This window comes from Phaethon lepturus, unplaced genomic scaffold (assembly GCF_000687285.1).
Source record: "Phaethon lepturus isolate BGI_N335 unplaced genomic scaffold, ASM68728v1 Scaffold26066, whole genome shotgun sequence".
Lineage (NCBI taxonomy): Eukaryota > Metazoa > Chordata > Aves > Phaethontiformes > Phaethontidae > Phaethon > Phaethon lepturus.
The window spans coordinates 1-18,593 of NW_010545966.1; the positions used below are offsets into that span (position 1 = coordinate 1).

The 18,593-nt window shown below is 34.7% G+C and overlaps 1 protein-coding gene across 1 annotated transcript; it reads left to right on the forward strand.

The window, feature by feature from the left end:
- Positions 1-735: 735 nt before the first annotated feature.
- ATAD5 (ATPase family, AAA domain containing 5) lies at positions 736-17,133 on the forward strand (the record flags this gene model as incomplete). Its single annotated transcript, XM_010289150.1, has 22 exons — positions 736-2,537; positions 2,870-2,957; positions 3,470-3,634; positions 4,156-4,294; positions 4,767-4,851; positions 5,323-5,504; positions 6,327-6,484; positions 6,794-6,951; positions 7,188-7,477; positions 7,655-7,751; positions 8,420-8,502; positions 8,619-8,764; positions 8,884-9,034; positions 9,530-9,700; positions 10,730-10,848; positions 11,744-11,837; positions 12,071-12,135; positions 13,036-13,216; positions 14,009-14,196; positions 14,489-15,300; positions 16,449-16,613; positions 16,808-17,133. Coding segments are annotated over 22 exons (5,418 nt in total), but the record flags the coding sequence as incomplete, so codon positions are not given.
- Positions 17,134-18,593: the final 1,460 nt, after the last annotated feature.

Sequence of the window (18,593 nt, forward strand, 5' to 3'; positions counted from 1 at the left end):
CCAGCCCGGTGCCCGGCGCTCGGGAGCGCCGCGCAGCCCGCGGGCCAAGCTGTCATGAAATGCCTTTTGGGGCACCTTAGCGGAGCCCCCGGTAGCTTCGAGGGGCAAGGTTTTCAGTTTCAGATGATGCGATTTCGGAAGAGTTCCGTTCTTAATAAGCTAGGAGAGTTGTAAATGTCTGTGAGCCACCTTTGTCGGAGTTTTACAAATACATTCTCTTTTATGGTTTGAATTATGAGATATGGATTCTCTCATATTCGTTTTCTTTAAGTATTTTAAAGGGTATAGTTTCTTAAGATACGTTAGATGTTCATGGTAGGCTCATACATCTCGATGTTGGAATTCTCTTAAATGCTCTACAAGTGCTCTGGCAAGGTAACTAAGAGATAGATCATCTGAACCGAAATAGACTTTCTGAACCCAGTATTATGAAATCTCTGCAGAGCTGTTCTGAAGACTTTGTGGTCACTTTCAGTTTTGGCAGTCTCAAATCTACATGGGATTTTTATCTTTTTCAAGCGGCAGAATTTTTATTTCAAGCTTAAATGGCTTTTGAAAACACAGATAAAGTTGATGTGCACACAGTCTTAGCACATTGACATGTGCTTTTTTTATCCTCTGAAAAAGCACTAGTGTCACTAATATATAATGCAGACACTGTACTGCTTTGTATTACCATACTAAGTCATCTTAAGGTTTTAAAAGCTAAGATTAATGTTGAAATTTTTTTTACAGCCATGCAAGAAACGTCGAGAGGAAGATACTTCTGTAAAAACAATCACAAGATATTTCTCACCATTAGCAAAACCAGTGGATAAAGTGTTGTCACCACCAAAACCCAACAATATATTGGATTATTTTAAAAAGACATCTGTGACTGAGAAAGCTACATTACCAGTTGTAGCTGGAGAAAATCAAACACCATTGGATGCTGATGACAAAGGCTGTAAGTCACCTTTTAAACCACCTTTAAAGCGGAAGAGGAAAGGGAAGACAGTTAATTTGAATAATAAGCTAAGAGAGATGAAGGAATCTGAGAATGAACATGAAATAGAAATTAGTAGTGATGACAGCAGAGAAACAACAGGACTGAAACAAGACAGTAATGATTTTATTGCTACTTGTACTTTAGTTGACCAAAAATGTGCAAAAGAATTAGCAGAAGAGAATGTGCAAAGAGAGAACTTGTCAAATGCTGTCATCTACAGAAAAAATGCAAAGAAAGTTGGTTCTGAAATAAATGGAACAAAAAGTAGGATAAGAAAATCAAGGAAAAGGAAGCACAAAATAAATACAGATTTGTCCAAAAGTTTTTCATCTGAAAACCAGCTGAATGAAAAGCAGAAAAAGGAAACTGAAGATAAGAAAAAGATGGTATCTCCTACAACAGCAGAGTGTAACGCTACTATTAGTGACTCTAGTTTTGACGTTCATATGGGTGATAAGACATCACAGGTAAATAACAGTATAATAACGGTGTCATTTGAGGACTTCTTGAAGAGTCAGGGAGAAAATAATGTAGATCATGTTGAAGAAGACACAAAGCCAACAATGGACAATTCTGCTACAGCAAATGAATCAGACAAAAGTGATAGTGTTAGTGACCCAGAAAAGTGTGAGGAATCTCAACAGCTACCACTTAGAACAGTAACTGTCCTTGCACAAGTTCATTCCATTCCCCCAAAATTATCTCCATTACATAAGGAGCAAAAAGGCTCTAGGAAAATAGCTTCAATTTTTTGGAAGCACAAAGGATGTGTAGCGGAAAAAGAAAGTAGCCCAACCCTCTTGGACAGTGAACAAACTGAACAGGTTACTCAGAAAAGAAAATCTAATGTGGTTATTGAGGAAGAAGAATTGGAGTTAGCTGTACTAGAGACTGCAGGGTCAGATTCTCTGAAGCCAAAATGTACTCTGGAAGAAAGGCATCAGTTTATGAAGGCATTTAGACAACCAACAGCTGATGTAATAAAAAGTGGAGTTAAAAAGGCACCTGCAAAACAAAAGCAAGCCATTGTAAAGTCTTCAAAAGAAAGAGAAGGACCTGAAGATGACATTGCTTCAGATAAAGGATTAGGAAGTGGAGTACCAGAAGATTATGTGGACAAATACGCACATTCTTGTTCTGAAACCAACAGAACTAAAACAAAAAGACCTAAAAAGCTTCAGAAAAAAGGAAACAGAAGAAGGAAGGCTTCAGAAACTACAGAAACCAATGTCTCAAATACTAACAATTACAATAAAAATGAGCATTCAGGAGCTAATGTTCTTACTAAGGAAAACACTTTAGAAGTAGGAATTTCATCAAGTCCAAAAGTGAATGACTTAAGGAGGAGTTTAAGGCAGAAGAAAATCAAAACATCAAAAAATGTTACACCTAAAAAAGACAGGATTAGAAATGCTTTTTCTGAAGAGGAAATAAATGGCTGTCCTTTACAGACTTCTACACCAAAAGCAAACAAGCGATCCTCGAAGAAAAGTAATGTGTATAAAGCTGAGGTGATTACTGTGCCCTTTGATGGAAACAGCCCAATAAGGTAAACATTTTAGAGTATATTCTACCTTTTTGCACTTTGTTTTCCTGCAAGTATTTTAAGAGTAAGACATAATTATAAATTGATTGGAATGCATGCCAAAGCTGCATGAATACTGATCATGTTGGACAGTAACACAGAACAACCAAGGCTGACTCAGTGCTTGCACTAAAGATATTTAAAAAAAAAAAAACAAGCAACAAAAAACCCCACAACCAACCTCCAACTGGGGGGTTGCTTTGCAGCACTGTATTTTTAAATGCTTTTGAAAATGAGATTAACATTTTTCTTTATTAAAAAGTAGTAATTTCATAATACTTTTTTTCCCTAATTAGAATGAGGTTTACACGTATCAATGCGACTACAAAATCAAATAAAGCTGAAGCAATGAAAAATGAAGAGTTTAACTCCAAAAATATAAAGGTAATTTATGTAACAGTTTGTGTTTCATTATTTTGTCATTTACTATGGAAAGAGACTATTGCAGTGATTTACGGTAGAATTTGAGGTAGTTCCTTGTACAGTTATTGTACCTTAGATTTTAAAATAGGTTTTGTTAGTGTAAGTCTGCTTTTCATAACATAACAGAAAAATCCAATAAAGTAGTATGCTCATGTTCTGCATAATCTCAGGATGGGACACAGTGTTTGGGCGTAGCAGAACAGCTTATGCTTAAGAATGTCACTGCCCATATTTCATTTGTTCTGTGGACAAATTGGAGGATCCCCTTGTAGGACACTCAGTCCCTTTTGAAAAGTATTTAATGCACCTTGGTTTGCTCCTCCTTTCTATTCTTTTGTTTTCTTTTTGATACAAGTAAAATTTTATTAAAATCATACACTTTTGTGAATGTAAAAAATTAATATGTTAAATACTTACCAAATGTATTGCTATTAATTGCTAGATATTTTGGTTCTTTTGTTCTTTGTTTACAGATAAGCTCTACTTCTAAAAATATATCCAAAGCGAAACAGCTGATTGAAAAAGCAAAGGCTATACGGCATAATAGATCAAAGGTTAATGAAGACTTACCAACTCCCGTGAGGCGCTCATCTCGACAGCAAGCTCTTGCTGAAAAGAAAAAATTACAAGACAGTGAGGTAAGCCTGTATACTTGGCAGGGGGGAATTTATGTTTTTCTGATTCATTTAAGCAACATAAACGTTTCTTATCTTGCAAACATTTTCTTTTAAAGAATCAAATAAGATATCTGTGCAATGGTATGGTAAATATCAAGTAGTAAAGTAACTGCCAGGCATAGACTGGAAAGCTCATTCTAATGCAGATCTGTAAAATGCAGCAGATGATCACACTTTAGAAATGACTGTTTCTCTTTCCTGCTGGACAGCAAGGTGTCTGTGTCAAATGTGTATGTTTTACAGATCTAAATTTGGAAGACAGTAATTCTGGCCTTTGTTTATATATTGGAGATCTTATTCTATATACTATTTCTCTATAGACAACAGTAATAAAAGTATTGTATACTCTCAAAATTATATTTGCTGACTTCTAAGCTCTCTAGCAGTTTCTTCAATTTTCTCAGTACTGATCACCAAATTGAACTGTTAATGAAGGAGGAAAAGTCGTGTTTCCTTTCTTATTTTATTTGCTTTCCCTCTAGGAATCAGTAGTAATTTTAGATTCAAGCCTGAGTAATGCCACTACTACAGTGCAGAATGTGAAGCAAAAGAATCTTCGGAGCTTAAATGATGTTTTGGGGAAAAAGTCTAGAAACTTGAAGGTTGCAAAGAACTCAAATGGTAATTGGGTTTTACAGAATGTTAAATTTTTATTACAGTTATTGACTATTACAACTTTTATTTTATAAAGCTGCCTTTGCAGTACTTTTGTCTTCTGATTTTGTAATATAATATGATCTAATATATACCTTTATTTTGTAATGCAGAGGTTGTTTACATGTGTTTTGATTTTTCTTCTTTCAGGGAAAACTGTTTCTTTGAAAAATGCCGATAGTATACCATGTTTTGTTGTCTTCTAAGTTAAGGGTTTTGGTTTTTTACTGTTACAGAAAATAATGTCTATAGTGATGAAGTAACTAGAAATAAAACTATAATGAATGTCGCTAAAATACTCAGCTTTTCTTTCTTAAGGAAAAGGAGGTTCCCTAATGTTATTAAATGGAACATGTAGATAGTGAACAGAGAAGCAAGGTTAGAATCCTATATCAGTGCTAAAGTAATCATGATTTTTTTTCCCCCCCTCTTTTTAAAGGAAAACTGGGGTATCCACCTTCCTTCCTAGGCAGAAATGCTCAAAACTCTGCAGGTGAACCAATTGTGATCTTTGATGAAAGCAGGTCAGTTTTCAAGACTGCAGTTGCTTAAGAATCAAAATATATTTCAAGAATACTTTAACATTCTCTCATTTTACAAGTTCAAATACACTTACTGAAATACGATATAAATGTTCATGGGGGTTTTTTGATCAATATGTTAATCTGCTTGCAAAATTTTGGTGGGTTTTTTTGAGAGTTGTTTCCTCAACCATTGTTGAGCCATTTTAGATGGTTGAAAATGTAATTGATGACTGATTAAATAGAAATCCTAAATTGCATATAAAAATACAAAACCAAGGAGGATTTTTAGAATTAAAATCTCTTAACACAAAATTTAAAATTAAATGTAAAATTATTACATTTAAATTAATTTTATCTGTTCTCCCAGACTTTCTAACTCGTGTAGATCTGAATGTGATTAAATTCTGTTGTAAGCCTTGCATAGCTGGTAGTTCTAATGATTTTTCTTTTCCATTTCTATTTTCATTAAAGTCAAGATGCATCTGAAAATTCTCAAGATGATGATCAGTTCAGAGCAAAACGTGAATTCTTGATGAGTGGGTTGCCAGAGTCACTGAAAAGACAGATTGCAAAGAAAGCAGCAGCAATGGAAGCGTACTCTCTTGCAAGTTCATGTTTTAAGACTGTTGTCCATGTACAGCAGAAGGATGACTGTAAGCATTTGTTCAGCCATTGTGTAGATGTATATAATAATTCCTAGTGAATCTGTGCAGAAAGAAAAAAAAAAAAACTTGAATAACAGAACTTACTGTTACGACTGGAATAACTGGTAGTTCCGTCTTGTTTTGTGTCGCAGTAAGAAAACAAAACTTAAAAGTTTCCAGTGAGATGTTTTTGAATACACAATTTACAAATTAAATTGATGCTAAAGTAATGTATACAATTATGGTTGAGAATGCAAATTTTTAAAATATTTAGTCAAAAAATTTAGTCTTTCAAGTTATAATTTGGAGAATAAAGATCATGTTGGACTGACTGGAGCAGAAACCATTTCCTTCTGACAAAGGCAAAATATTTGTCAAAAGAGAAGAGAACAGCCCATTTCTTTCCACTAAGTGAGGGAGCATGCTACAATGTTCTTATGAAAGGGCATGACGGAAAAGCAGAAGGTGGAATAGCACTTAAGAGAGTTTATATTGCAAACCAACCAATAAACAAACAAAATCCTTGGTAAGCATCTGCAGAGACCCGGTGACGGCACAGCTTCTTATTCAGAGCAAGCAGAGCCCAGGAGCAACTTACTGGAGAAAGGTTGTATGTAAAAATGTGCAATTTTCTTCTCCTTGTGGGAGGTGGAATTAATAAAGATTAAAAGTTGATGCAGTGTAAGTTAAATAAAATTGGCTTTGACATGATAAAGCTGTAGTTAAAAAAGCATTTTATCTTATTTAGTGTGGGATGGTTTTGTCTGTGACTATCTCTTTGGTTAACAAAAGTTTCCTCTTGTTTTGTTTTTGGTGGGGGTTCTTTTGTAGGTTACCCAATGTGGAAATTGAAATCACCATCGTGTTCTCTATTAACTAAGCTGAGGAAACTGAATACCGACATCACTAACATCACAAAAATCACTCTCTCACTTGGTGAATTTTCCACTGCGAATTCAAAACTAAGTGGAAACTGTTCTTCACCTGTGGTTAGTACTTTAAAATGGGGGCTTGTGTTACAGGAAAATTGAAAAGACAATTGAAATTGTTTTGTTATTCGTTAGGTCTTCTGTTTTAAAAATCCTGTAGTTTGAATCCGTATCTGTCCTGGATTTGTTTTTTGTTTTTCTTGTGTGTGATCTACCCTTTCTGCATCATTATATTAGACAATTCTCAAGGCTTTCTGTTAATCTCTGGATTTAACAAGACAGCTACTAATTTAAATTATGCAAAACCATCATTGTTATTCTGTGTAATGTTTTTGAATAATAATTGTGTGTGTGTGTGTGTGTTTACAGCTTTCTGGCCACCGACCAGTTTTTCCCAATATATTCAGGAAAGATTTACTAGATGAGATCATGTCTTCTAATTCTCAATTTCCTGTCAGAAAATACTTCTACAAGTTTCTGAAAAAACAAACAGAACGATTGGTTTTTGAAGACAGTATACAAGGTTAGTAATCTACATAGGCAAAAATAAACACACACTCACACTCTCTCTGGCATAAAAAGGTAACTTGGAATTTCCAGAAAGGTTTCAGTGAAGGAATACTGTTGTTGGAAATAAATTGGTCCTCACAATTTAGGTCATTTTGACCAAATTCTTCAAATATGAATTAAACAAATGTATAGTTGTAATGGACATAACTTGAAATTTTAAAAGGATGTAAATTTTTTTTTTTTTCTTAGAAAGCAGAGATGGCACTACAAATTGTGAGGTAAATAAGAAACATTCTGACAATTGGAAGGAAACTAAGAGGAAAAGGAAAGAAACAGAAGACCACAAATCAAAAAGAAGAAAACAAATTGAGGGTACAGAGACTGAAATAAAATCCAGAGTTTGCAGTAACCTTGTTTCTCATATATCTGAAGAAAAACAAGCAGAGACGGAACAAGTAACACATCTGGGAAAAAACAAGACCCTGAAACCATATATTATCACAGAAGACACTGAATATTTATCAGAGCCAGATGCATTTTCAGGTAACTCTGCATTTCCTGTCTGATTTTAATTCTCTCTGCATTGAGGAAATATATATATATGGTGTATGTCAGCTTTCCACTGTGATGCAAAAACTGTATCTCATCAGTATTCTACTAAACTTCATCAACTCTTTTGCATGAAGAATTATTTTTAAATGGATAATAATTTTTCTGTAGGTGTTGAAAAGGAAGACATGCTCTGGACAGAAAAATATCAGCCTCAAGATTCCAGTGAACTTGTAGGGAACAAGAAAGAAATTGAAAGGCTACACAGGTCAGAAGTGGGAGCATGGATCCATTCTCAATATAACTCAAAACACCCTATTACTTGATTATGCTCAAAGAAGTGGAGTCAGTTATTTTACACTATGCTTGAATAACCTTACGGGATGTATGTCTGTGGCCTTTGTTTTGATTTACTTCCAAAAAGTTACAGAAGCAAATTGTCAGTTGATGTGAATGATCTTTTGGTCATAGTTTCTTCTACAGTAATACATTGGTAGCTTGTATGGTATGGTACAAAACAAAACCACACATGAAATGCTACATTAGGCTGTGGAATAGAATGAAATACTTAAGTAACTAAGGCCTCATAATTTTAATTAAAAATATTTTTTGTCAGGTCATTTAAGCTTACACACTAAGAATGAGAGCAACTTACCAGTCTTTGCTCTATACTTCCCTACAAGCATGCCTGATCCTGAACTTGATGCACTGCCTCTGCTATCAACTAATACAACAGAGAATGAAGAAGATTCTTTTTTTAGAAAAGAATCAAACAAACCCTGAAATATTTTCTTTTTATCTGAAAGGACTTGATAAATTTCTGAGAGGGATAATAAGTGGCTGACGTCCCCTAGCTTTATGTTCTCTTCCATCTGAATGTGGTTTGCTTTATTCAGCAGTAATTTTCAATTTTTGTTCTGTTGCTTCCTTTTATAGTTGGTTAAAAGAATGGAAAAAAAGAGCCGATTGGGAAGAAAAAAGAAATCAGAAAGGGGAAAAGGAAGACAAAGAGCATCAAGGTGCTGCTGGAATTAAAAATAATACATATAGCTTCTCATTGTTAAATTTGGCATGAAAATTACATGAATTGACAATGATTTCAACAATTCTTTCTTTCATTTAAATAATTCTACAGATTCTTCGGACAGCCTCGACTTTAAAGATAATAAATCCGATATTGAGGAAGAGACTAGCCTTTGCAATACAGTTCTGATAACTGGCCCACCGGGAGTGGGGAAAACTGCTGCAGTATATGCTTGTGCTCAGGAGCTTGGTTTTAAGGTTTGTGGAGTCCTTCCCTCCGTGCCATTTTTCTTATTTGTAACTAGTGATATGAAAGCATTCATAATACAAGATGTCTACAGTTTTTTTTAATATATATAAATTAAATACCATTGCAGATATTTGAAGTCAATGCCTCTTGCCAGCGTAGTGGTAGACAGATACTGTCTCAACTAAAAGAAGCTACTCAGTCTCATCAGGTGGACAAAAAAGGCATTAATGCACATAAACCTTGCTTTTTTAACAGTTGTAGCAGTGCCAAGTCACCAAGTAAGTTTCACAATTGTATCTGGGTTTTTTGTTTGGTTGGTATTTTTGGTTTGGGTGTTTTTGTGGGGTTTTTTGGCTGATTGGGTTGGGTTTGTTTGGTTTGTTGGGTTTTTTTTAGGAAATTAGTTCCCAAAACAATTTTTAGACATTAGTTGTTTAAAAAAAGATAGCAGATTTCAGTTTATCTGGCCATAATAATAAGAAATGCTCAGTTGCTTAACACAACTACATACCAAATTAAATAATGCCTTTCTCAAAATGACTGACTCTTGATTATCTTAAGTTATTTCTGTAATGGCAGAGTAAGTGCTATGGCACTTGACTAGAAAGTTGAACAGAACGCATTCCCTGTAACAGGAGAAAAGTAAAATAAGCAGAAGTCAGCACAGTAAACCTGTCCTGTACTATACACAAAACTGGGATTTGCTCTAATTTCGCCTGAGAAATGACAGTTTGAGATTACATTTCCAGCTTAATGTAAAATATATCTTGCAGAAAAAATGTATTCCCCAAAGAAAGTTGTCTCACCAAGAAAACCTCCACTGTCACCAAAAGGAGCAGGATTAAAACGAAGCTTGCCCCCTAAAACACTTGCAAACTATTTCAAAATTTCTTCCAAACACAAAGGTAACAATGGAGCAGTAGCATCTCAAGAAAAAAATAAAGGTAGGTATCACTATTTAATAATTAGTTACCTTTGGAGATGGAAGTGCTACACTGTACTACCGTGTATGTGGAGCTGTGTGGAGAAAAGAGTGGAGCACACTTACTACACTCCAACTGCCAGCAAGAATTCCTTAATGCATCTCGGATACACTGAACTACATAGGAAGTAGTCATTATTCTGTATTACAGGAGAGTTAACTAGGGTACAAACTATATGAAGTTGGGTAGGCTTTCCTTAGTTGTTTGGGTTTGGGGTGGTGTTTTGAGGGAGGGGGGCGGGGGCAGGAGTTAGAGCATTTAGGTAAGAGAAGAGAATTAAAATCTGTCTCTAGAAAAACACACCGTTATATTACCTCAGTGCCTGTATCAGGTTGTGGAAAGGTTTGTTGTGCTAGGTGGTGTGTATATGTATATATCAAAATTACTGCTGCAGAATTAAGAGGTTCTGTAAAGCCAGTAAATGTTTGATTACGGACTGAGGATTTTAATACATAGAAAGGCACACTGAAATCTTTTGACTCTCTCAATATTGGAAGGTATATCTCCAAATGTTTCGTGCGATCTGGAAGTCTTAAAGACAGGTTTTTAGAAAGCAAATAACATATCTGGACAACCAGTATTTTTGCACAGACAGTACAGAGGAATGCATGAGCAAAGTGCTGGACAGAATTGGGGCAATCAAGTCTAGTCCTTTTTTCTTTTCAGGCAATCATATTGCATTGTCTTGAAGGACTTACCTACTCCATGCCTCTCAGACATCATAGGTCACTAACAGGTTAGGTGCAGAATTAATTCTACAAATAGACAGACCTTTATCAAACAGTGCTGAATTCCCAGCAAATTTGTTGCAATTTTTTTAAAACAAGAAACATCAGAAAAGGATGTAGGTCAGCCTTCTAAGTTTTTGTGTCAGTGTAGGTTTTCTGAAGTGCTTTATATATGGGGTGTTTTTGAAACCCGTGTCTAGAATGCATATTAAATAGTTTCAGTCCTCCTTTCCTTCCTGCTCAATTCTTCACCCATCTGCAGGAAATACTCAGAATTCACTTGAAGAAAAGAAAGATGCTCAAATTAAGTCCATAAACAAAGAAATAGAAGGAGGAGAACACAACAGAAAAAGTGCAACATCTCTCATTCTTTTTGAAGAGGTAAAATTCACGTGAAATACACTGATGTGAGCAATATGTCCTTTCATTATGTTTAACGACTTTAACTTTTTCCCTCCTCCTTCTTGAGACTTCTAGGTAGGTTCAAGTGTGAGGATCATCAACTTCTTAAAAATTAATTCAATGTTTAATCACTTCATCCTCATGAGTACTTTTTAAACCATAGATCGTTATTTTAAAAGATAAAGACATTGTCATCTATCAACAGTTGTTCACTGTTGGAACAGTTTGCAGGATTCTGCTAGTTTAATTCCTTTAATTATGTCAAAAGTGTTAAGTTTATAATTTTACAGTACTTACATGCATTGACACACTTTAAAAGTCACCATTAACATCCCAGTAATAATTACAATATCTAAGCCCATATTAAGTTTTTTTCTTTAACCTCTTGCCCAAAAATGTCTTTGAGTCTTAAACTAAGAATACAAAATTGCAGCCAAGAATGTAATTTTAAGTAAATAAAGGAGGTATAGCAATGTTGCTAACAGTGGGTTGTCCTACAGATCACTGGTGCAAGTCTATTAAAAAGAAAAAAAAAAAAAACAAAACAAAACACAAATTTCAAAAGCCGCCTGGACATGGTTCTGGGCAACTTGCTCTAGGTGACCCAACCTGAGCAGGGGTGAGGACATTTTGATCTCCAGAGGTCCCTTCCAACTTCAACCAGTCTGATTTTGTAATCGTCAGCACAGAAGACTGATCAAAGTGCTGTGTGCTAAAAAGTGAGCTTCACCTGAAGCATGTATGCTGTCATTGCCCATGCATGTTCAAGAAATCTGTATTAACGTTGTCTTACTCATTAACAGTATGACTGCATTCACAGCTTGTTGCTGTTGTTAAAGCTATTGATACTTTGCACTTTATTTGTTTTCTATAGGTAGATATAATATTTGATGAAGATGCAGGATTTCTAAGTGCAATAAAGACCTTCATGGCAACTGCAAAAAGACCTGTAATTCTTACTACCAATGGTGAGTAGTGTTTGTTACAGTAATCAGACCTCACAAGCAGAAGAGTCTCTCTTAATAAGATGGTTTAAATGGTGATTGTTGAATACAGCTCCTAAATGTAAAATTAAATGAGTGGAGACTGTAAAGTGAGTATTTTAGTATTTGGATAAAGATAGTGTCTGCTTTAACGGGTAAAGAGAATAATTAGCTTTGAATATAATGTTGTGACAGTTCACTGATACCTCTTTATATAGATCCAACATTCAGACTAATGTTTGATGGCTATTTTGAAGAGATCAACTTTAGAACTCCTTCCTTGGTAAGTCTGTTTGGAAATGCAAATACATCCTAAGCAAGTAAGTGTCAGCTAATTTAAGTTTGAAATTTAAATGTTGGTGTAGGTTTATATTTATCCGATGTAATAAATCTATTTCATTGGAAGACTCTGGTTTTTGGGGGTTTTATGCAAGGATGTGTAGGATGTATTTATGTTTACATTCAGAATTTTTTTCACTTGCATGGAAGATTTATTATCTTAACCATTTAGTATTTCAGAGAATTATAATAAGAACATCACTTTATCACTTAATTTAGTTTTTAGGATGATATATCTATTAGTTTTGATCTGAAGGATGACTATGCCAGTATTGGTTCATTCATTAGGAGTATAGTAACTATTCCAGAAATATTATGGATTATTCCTTTAATGTAAACACTAGTATTCTGTATAGCAAAGAGTTCTATTGGCAGCTGTGTATTGTATGTAAAACGTAAATAAATGAGAATCAGAAGGAAATAACTTTTGAGAAGAATAATTTTTTTTAATGTGAAATTGAAAATCTTTTGGACTACCAGACAATTGCAGAGTTAAAAGAAAGAAAAAAAAACCTTTAAAGGGAATGTAGTTTACTGGTGATGAGAAGCAAAGTGTACGTGGTTTCAGGAACATAGGCAGAATATGTGTGTTTTGTTTGTTTTTAATGAGCTGGATTTCTAAATTTAACTTAAGTCTCTGATGTGGACTGTTTAGATTTGGTACAGTATTCTGCTTTTCTATAGAGTTTTTAATGTAACTGTAATCTGCTTTAATAAACTAATCCTCTGTATTAAAAGGAAAAATGTATTGCAAGCATAAATAGAATAATTTGCTTCTGTGTGACTTATTGCAGTCTGATTGGTAAGAGTTATTTTCAGTGGTATTTGTCTATCTTTTGTTTAGATAAATGCTGCTAGCTATCTTCAAGTGCTGTGTCTGGCTGAGAATCTACGAACAGATGTAAAAGACTTAGCTGCTCTGTTAACCACAAATAACTGTGATATCAGACAAAGTGTTCTCTACTTACAATTTTGGGTTAGAAGTGGAGGTGGATGCTTAAAGGACAAATGTGTGGCACAAGATGGTAGGTTGATTTAATTTAATTAAAAAAAAAATCTCTATCTTAACATGAATTTGATTAAATCAAACTATTCTTTGATATGTAGGAATAGATGGTAACTTTCTATAAGACTCCTAAACATTTGGGTAGGGTTTTAATGTTGGGTTTTTTTGGCTACTTCAAAGCCTTCTATGTATGCATTAAGGGACTAAAAGTTTGATTTTTTTTTTTTTTTTTTTTTTTAATTGTACCTGTTTATTACTCATCGTTATGGTACTTAATTATCTCCCTTTCCTCTTCTGAGTAGCAAAACTGGGCAAAGTAGGGAGCCAGTAGTAGTCTCCCTTCAACTCAGAGTTTGCAGTTCTTTATCCATTTAAGCTGAGTTGTAGGTAATTCACCTAGAAGATGCAGAACTGAAAAAGGAGAAAAATTGGACAGCTAGCAAGCAGGCAGCAAGGGTAAGAACTTGGTCCCAAAGGATACAGGAAGAGTATCCTCAACAGGTGTGGGCGTCTGAGACAGCGTATGAGGGAGCAACAGAGACTAGTGGGCCTTAGAAGGAAAAGGAGACTATTTCAAATGGTTATTTGCAAAGGAGGGAGAGTGGGCAGAGTGGTAACACTTAAAGAAACGAAATTGGGATGATGAATGGGGATGGGGATGACTAATTTCAGTTACTATATTCATTCAGAACTGCAGCAATAGGTGACAGTTACAGTAGCCGTTATAAAAGGAACTGAGGCGAAGAGGGGAAAAATCAATTTCATGATGCAATTTGTTTCTTTTTGAGTAAAGCATGTTATCTTTGTGCAGAAGGAGATGAGACAAATAAAGCGGATCACTTAATTCATTCTGAAAAGACTACAGACTCCAAGATTGATTTTTCTCAAGCTGATGCACATCTTCAGGAGTTTCCAAAATGTGATACAGGCTGTGTAGAGACATTGCTTGGCCTTAAGAATATCCTGTTGCCTTCAGAAGATTTGTTTACATTTCTTAAGGTATTTTTGTAGTTTACTAGCTAACAGGTTTTAATGATTGCCAGATAATTGAGTGTAATCATCACTATGAATGGCATCTTAGAAGCAAATCTCTTTGAAATCGTTTGTTGTACAAATTAGGCGATTCTGTTGTTATTAAGCAAAATCAGAACTGGGGCAGAACTGCAAGCAAAACAGTCCACTGCCTCATAAACACAAAGCCAGGAATATGAGAATTTCTGTAATAACATTTTTACATTTAAAAAAAATATTTTAATGTATTAATACATTTTTCACAATGATTATTTTACAGCACAAAATCACAACCATGGAGGAATGGAATAAATTGATGCAGCTTCTCACAGAATTCCAGATGAAGAAAGTGGACTTTATATATAGTAATCTTGAACTTATTCTTCCCTTACCAGTACAAGTTCTTTCAAAGCAATCTGAAGCCTCTAACTCAATACTTGAAAGGTCTACCATAGTTTCTTTGAAAAACAGATCTACTAACAGTTATTGCCCTAGGAAGAAGTCTAAGAAGACAAAGAACCAGAAAAGGCTTGATATATTGGATGATAGTGATTTGTTCGATACTGGACTGAACTATTCAGCTGAATTCATAACTTTGCCATTGGATAGTCCCACATCATGTGCTGAAGTGAATAAAGAGGAATCAAAATTGTTGATGAATAAAGAAGAAACTAAAACAAAAACCTCAGCAAATAAGAAAATGTCTGCTCTTGGTTTTCAGTGTCTCAATTCACTGACAGAATTTGTGGAGAACATGTCTTTCTTGGATTGCTGTGTAAACACTAACACCAAGGAACCACTGGAGTTCTCTAAAGATGAAGGATTTAACTGGACAAATGGCAAAATCAAAAATGGTCTTTGTGATGAATTCAGTATAGAAAATACTGATTGGTGGAGTTCCCAGATCTGTAGTGAAATAAAGGCAGCTATTGAAGCACTCAGTTTTAATAAATGTTCTGTTAATATTTCACAAAACTTGGAATCTTCTTTGAGTACCAGTAAAACACCTGAAAGTGATCAACTGGCAGGACTTACTTTGCATATTTCAAATACAAGAAATTATGTATCCTTCAGTCAGTCAGCTGATTCAAGGTAAGACTATGCTTTCTGGAATATATATATATTTCTGGAATATAATGCAGTTATTTGTCAAGAAAAGCATTTCACAGGGTGTAGGACTGTTTCAGATATTACGTATACACATACCAATATGAGTGTTGTCAGTATGTCTCAAAACACTGGAATACATTGTTCACTTCGCTTGTATAAGCTTAAATTAACTGCTTGGCAGTCTCTGCAAAAAGTGACTTTTCTTGTTTGAATAGCGTGACTATAATGTTGTTCAGAAATGGTAGCCTTAATCTAGTCTATTTACTTTAAAAACGAATAGACAAACACCACCACCATCTGCAGAAGAATAACAAAAAACTAAAGGAATGGCTTTTTCAAGACAGTCAAATGGACTGAAATAGATTCTGCAAGTACTAGACATGCAGATTTTTCATCCAGTGCCTGGTTGTATTGAGTCTGCATTAAATGCATAGCAGAGTTCAGAGCAAAGTTTTATTGCAATTTTCTTGTAGTAACTTAATGCTAATGGCCTTTAATATATCATAAAAGATCAAAGAATACATGGCTGCTAGCAAGTGTGGATATGAAAGACTGATTTTGACATAAACAAGTCATTGTATGTGAAATTGGCATAATGGGTGAATAAAACCTATTCAAGTGTCTGAATAGGAAAATAGGTTAGACTCTTATTTCTGTAAGTTAGTACCCAGAGGAGCAATGTCAAAATGGATCTAACCATCTAACCTGTGACCAAGTTTGGCCGGTGTATCATGAGTTGTGTACTGGATCTAGTATTGACATTCTGGCAAGCATCAATCACATGATGCTCTTTATTTTTGAAGACCACAGATGCTTTTGGTTACATTGACGAATGTACTAAACCTCACATAACTAGATTGTGAAGACCTCCCAGCTTAGACTCCACAGTTCAGCTGAGAGCATGGGCCAAGCAAACTATTGTCCCTCCTGTTTCTGTCTCTGAGGGCAGCTTTGTGGTGATGTGTAAGCAGCACACGATCAGAAGCTGCAGGCAGCTAATCAATTGGGCTGCCATTTTGAACATCAGTATGTTTTAACAGTTTTAAAGCAGTGCATTTGATCTTAAAGGAACAAAATAGGGTCTGCACATTCTTGACTAAGAAACAATAAAGCTTCATTCTCCATTTTAGCATTCACAAAAAAGCACAGAAGAGGCTTGCAGTCATCAGAAATGTATTTTCCAGAAGTCCTTTAAACCTGGGTAATAAGCAAGCCAGCATACTTGAATACCTCCCCTCTCTTCGCACTATCTGTAGGTCTGAGAAGCTTAAAGAGCAAGGGAAGACTAAAAGAAGGTAAGTTTTTTGGTTTTCCTAAATCTTGCAACGTTTCAATATACAAGGTAGTTAAGAATTTTAATAAAATGTTTTGTCAAATAATTCTAGACAAGAAAGGTGAACGTTTGCCTCTCCAAATAATAAAAGTGTTGCCTTGTATTTGGAAATAACCTTGTCCCCTTATAGTATTATTTTTACTTTTCTTTTTATAGGTTCTTGCATTATCTTGAAGGGATTCATCTTGACATACCCAGACAAATGATAAATGGTCTGTCTTTGGACTTCCCTTAAAATTACTAAAACCGGAAATAATTTGTGCCTATTGGTGGTATTCTCACCATAGTTTGATTTTTTACAACATTATTTTATTGTATATTCAGAGCCATTTGTATATTAAATTTCTATAAGTATTTAAAATAATGTATATATCTATTGTCATGATATTGATCTCCACAGATGAAATGTGGGTTGGTTTGGTGCTTGTCCAGTAAGTGCATTTATAATATTAAATGCACAAACTAATCAATGGGGACTACTTCATATTGTCTGTCTCTGTAATTTGTGTATCACATAGCAAGAAGTCCTTTTGTATTGACCAACTGCCACAACTTCCACAGCAAAGTTGCCTTTTTTCCCTGGAGAAACTGTTTTATTAAAATAAGCTTGTTTCTTTCTGCATTTGCAGTTAAGTGTTTAACTTGGGGTGGGAGGGGGCAGGGAGAGGATGTGACAAGTCTTCTAAAGTGTAAATGACTAAAAACAATTCTTCACAGTAATGACTGGGTAACAAAGTCTTTACAAAGCACTATGCCTCAATGTACATATATTTGTATACATTCGTTTCATTCCATTATTTACAGGTGTCAGATCTGCATGTTAATCTCCTAAAAAGGTAGAGAAATTACTACTGTAGCTCAAGATGGACTTGGAGATGAGGCAAGATTTTGTAAATAATAATCATTCCACTGTTACTTTGGTTTCAGTAATATTTAACTACTTCTAGTCTTGTATATTGTGTTCTATTTTTATACTTCATTTTGTATTTGACAAGACTTCATCCTGATTATTTGTGATTGAATCTGGTTTTATATAATAAATTTGTGAGACTTTGCCACAATTCTGAACAATTCTGTTGTATGAAAAGTAAGGCTCATAAACCTTAATGTTTTCAGTCCATAAAGATGATGTTTAAAGCTTTTTTTAACTGGAAATACTTCAGCCATGTACTCTTCTGCCTTTATATTGCAGTTGGACTGTTCCTTTTCCCCAAACTGAGTCAGACTGGTGCCATGCAGTGGTACTCCACTTACCTCAATGTTTCTGTAATAATAAGGAAGGCCATTTTCTAGTACATTCTGTTCTCATCTTACATTTTTCATGTCTTAAAGTTGTTCAGGAATGAGAAATATTTATGAAAACAGTAAATTATTTTAAGCTTCTGCATTGTGGATAATAATCCTTATAGCTTACTATTTCAGTAGCCCAGAATCATCAAATAAGAATGAAAAAAAGTGGTGGCTCTTAAAATCTTAATGGGTTGTATTGTTGTGTCAGTGGTCTAAGCAACCCTTGTACATTTTTGTAAAAATAAATAAATTTTTAAAAATTTTTAAAATAAAAAAGTAGAAGTGTATCTGTTCACTGCTTTATAAAGGCAATGTCAATCTAACTAGACTACAGTGGCGACTTACATAAATTGGAAACAGGGCCTATAAAGTATTATTATTTTAGGATATTCATGGGTAATTCAAAAGACAAAGTAGAAAGCAATGGGAGACACCTTTACCTCCTTCTGAAGTCAGCTCTCTGGTTCTAATAATTGCCTTAAGAATTTTTTTATAGAATCTCCAGGCTATGATGTCCAAAAGGAGTCCAAATGGTAAGGTGGAATTGAAGTATTTCACTTCTTGATTGTGGAATTACCACATAAAAACAACTCAAGCTAGTTTGAGCAAAAAGATAATCTACTTGTGATGATTTATTTGAACTCTGATAAAC